Source organism: Frankliniella occidentalis, unplaced genomic scaffold, assembly GCF_000697945.3.
Source record: "Frankliniella occidentalis isolate FOCC.00 unplaced genomic scaffold, Focc_3.1 Scaffold251, whole genome shotgun sequence".
In the NCBI taxonomy this organism is placed as follows: Eukaryota; Metazoa; Arthropoda; class Insecta; order Thysanoptera; family Thripidae; genus Frankliniella; species Frankliniella occidentalis.
The window spans coordinates 393,703-395,960 of record NW_026267377.1 but is presented as its reverse complement, the minus strand read 5'-3'; the positions used below and the strand labels follow the sequence as shown (position 1 = coordinate 395,960).

The 2,258-nt window shown below is 53.0% G+C and overlaps 1 protein-coding gene across 1 annotated transcript in view; it reads right to left on the bottom strand.

Annotated features, from left to right (window-relative positions):
• Window positions 1-12: 12 nt before the first annotated feature.
• The window catches only part of LOC113218467 (arginase-1-like), a 4,510-nt gene continuing 2,264 nt past the window's right edge, over window positions 13-2,258 (bottom strand). The window contains exons 2-4 of the mRNA XM_052273164.1: window positions 2,006-2,170; window positions 1,458-1,530; window positions 13-1,003 (exon numbers count right to left, since the gene is read on the bottom strand). Of these exons, the coding sequence (XP_052129124.1) occupies window positions 810-1,003; window positions 1,458-1,530; window positions 2,006-2,161 (423 nt within the window). The 5' untranslated portion in view covers window positions 2,162-2,170 and the 3' untranslated portion in view covers window positions 13-809. The remainder of the gene's footprint in view (window positions 1,004-1,457; window positions 1,531-2,005; window positions 2,171-2,258) is intronic.

Below are 2,258 nucleotides of genomic sequence, written 5' to 3'. Positions count from 1 at the left end.
GGTGGGGGAGGGGGGAGTTGAAGGGGTAAGTTGGATACCGAACAAATCACACGGAAGCTCCTCGCCGGGCCATTTGTGTGACTGTGCCGCGACTCGGCGGCGCGCGGTGTGCGTGCGTGCGTGCGAGCGTGCGTGTCCTCGTCAAGGTTGGCCCTTGTTCCCCTCCCTCCGCTCCGCCACACTCCTATACCCACCCCCATGCCAAGTGTGGTGGTGGCCCGGCTTTCTCATGGCGTGTGATTTGTTATTTGGAGGTTCCCTTAGCGGGTGGCGACGACAGCGAGCGCGGCGAGCCCCGCGGTCGTCCCGACGGGACGGCTCTCATCGCTCTGGGCCTCCGCGGAGTCTCTTCCTCTCTATGGTGCCCACGTCCTCGTCCTGCCTATGGCCTGCCTAGTGTCGCAAAAACAGGGGTGGCTGCAAATACAATTTTGAGTCGACGAATGCCACGAAAGTTGAAAGGATTATATATCGTGAGGCATCAAACAAAATTCAAATTTTGTCGCTTTCAGCCCTTAAATTCCCCTTAACTCAACTAGACGGCCATTGAAAATGCAATCCATCCCAGACAAGAAGCCTTACTTGTCATGGGCCCTCAGTTGTTGTTGTTGACGCGTTCAGACGCGACAACTTGAACCAAATTTGAATTTTTCGTTCAACAGTACACATCAAATTAGTTTAGGAGTCAGACTGAAACGGACTAAAACCTTTAGACTCTGCGCCAGAACATTGGACGACGCACCAGATTATTTAATAACCACGCCCGAAAAAGTTTGGATAGTAGCACTTCTTTCAAATTGATCCAAACTCTATGTTGGCGGGTGCGTCCCGCCGCCACCGGGTCTGATCCACCGTCCGTCCGTGACCGCGACCAGCACGAAGGCGACCCGACTCACCTCACTCATGCAGGCCACCACGTGCTGGTACTTGTCCATGTTCTCCGGCCCCACTAGCTCCGGCACGTTGTCGTAAGAGACGTCGCCGAAGTCCTGCACATCGTGTCCTGCAAACAGCATAACCAGGATGCCGTTGTAAAAAACGGGGAGGGGAGGGGGAAGACCTGCATATTAAATTTTTCTCTGTCCCTCACATTTCTTGTTTTCTCCTTTGACTTTTCCCCCATCCGCTCTTTTCGTACTCGTGCGGAGCTAATTTTGACGTACCACCGCGCTCGCGGGGGAAGGGGGAGAGAGGGGCCGACCCGCTCACAGAGCTGTTTGAGTACCGTGGACAAAGCTCGGCCCGCTCGGCTGGCCCAGGCCCAGAACCCGCCAGGCTGTGGCCGGGGAGGCAGGAGTCGTGGTGCCACGCACACGATCAAAGCGCGGACAAAAAGAAGGGACTTTGATCGAAGTAAAGCAGTTCGATTTTCTTATTTTCCCCTCCTTTTTTCCGTTTCTATACGACTATCTCCCACCCCAAGGCTGAACACAGAATGTATTCAACCCTGCGCTCACCTAGCGAGCGAAGCGCGTCCAGTAGCCCAGCTCCTCGAATAGCACTAGGACCCCTACTCACTCCCTGGTTCGTCTGGAAAATACAAGCATAGAATGTTTGCGTCAACATTGTTCAATATTTCTTGCGCTTTTTTGCGCTTTGCTTTTTCGTACATGTCGTACGCACCGATTTGTACCAAGTGGGTAATTCACCATAGCCCTGTCTCGGGCGAGCCAAGTAGGCAAACCCGCCCCCACCCGTGCGTGGGGTACAGTATAACTACGAAGTGCGCGGCGAGAGTCAGCCACCTGGTACATTATTAACATACACACAATTTTACATTAATGTAGTGCACAATAAATTAACAAATTTTCTGTTCAGAATTATGCTAGATTCCGTATGCCAGATTCCGTAAATCCCGAGGTAAATCCGTATGTATATAACAGTGTGTACGACATGTACGAAGAAGTGCATTCCATACATTCCCACTTGTATGAGTCCCCCTTCCAGAATTCAGAATGCGTAACGTGTAAACGAAATGGGACACGACAACAATTTTTAGACTGACCTGGCCCTTTTCAAAGGGCACCCCCAGGATGCCGATGCGCTGACTGCCAGCCCGGCCGGAGAGTCGCCTCTGGATCCTCTGGAGGCTGCGTGGACCGGCGCCCGCCGAGGCGCCCGCGGCGCCCGCGACGCACTGCAGGCCCTTCCTCGCCAGCATCGCAGCGCCCTAAGCAAAAGCGAAAGACTCAAACACTCGGAAAAGAGAAAAACACATCAAAGTGTTCTTTAGGATTTCCCGCAAAATATTTTTTTTT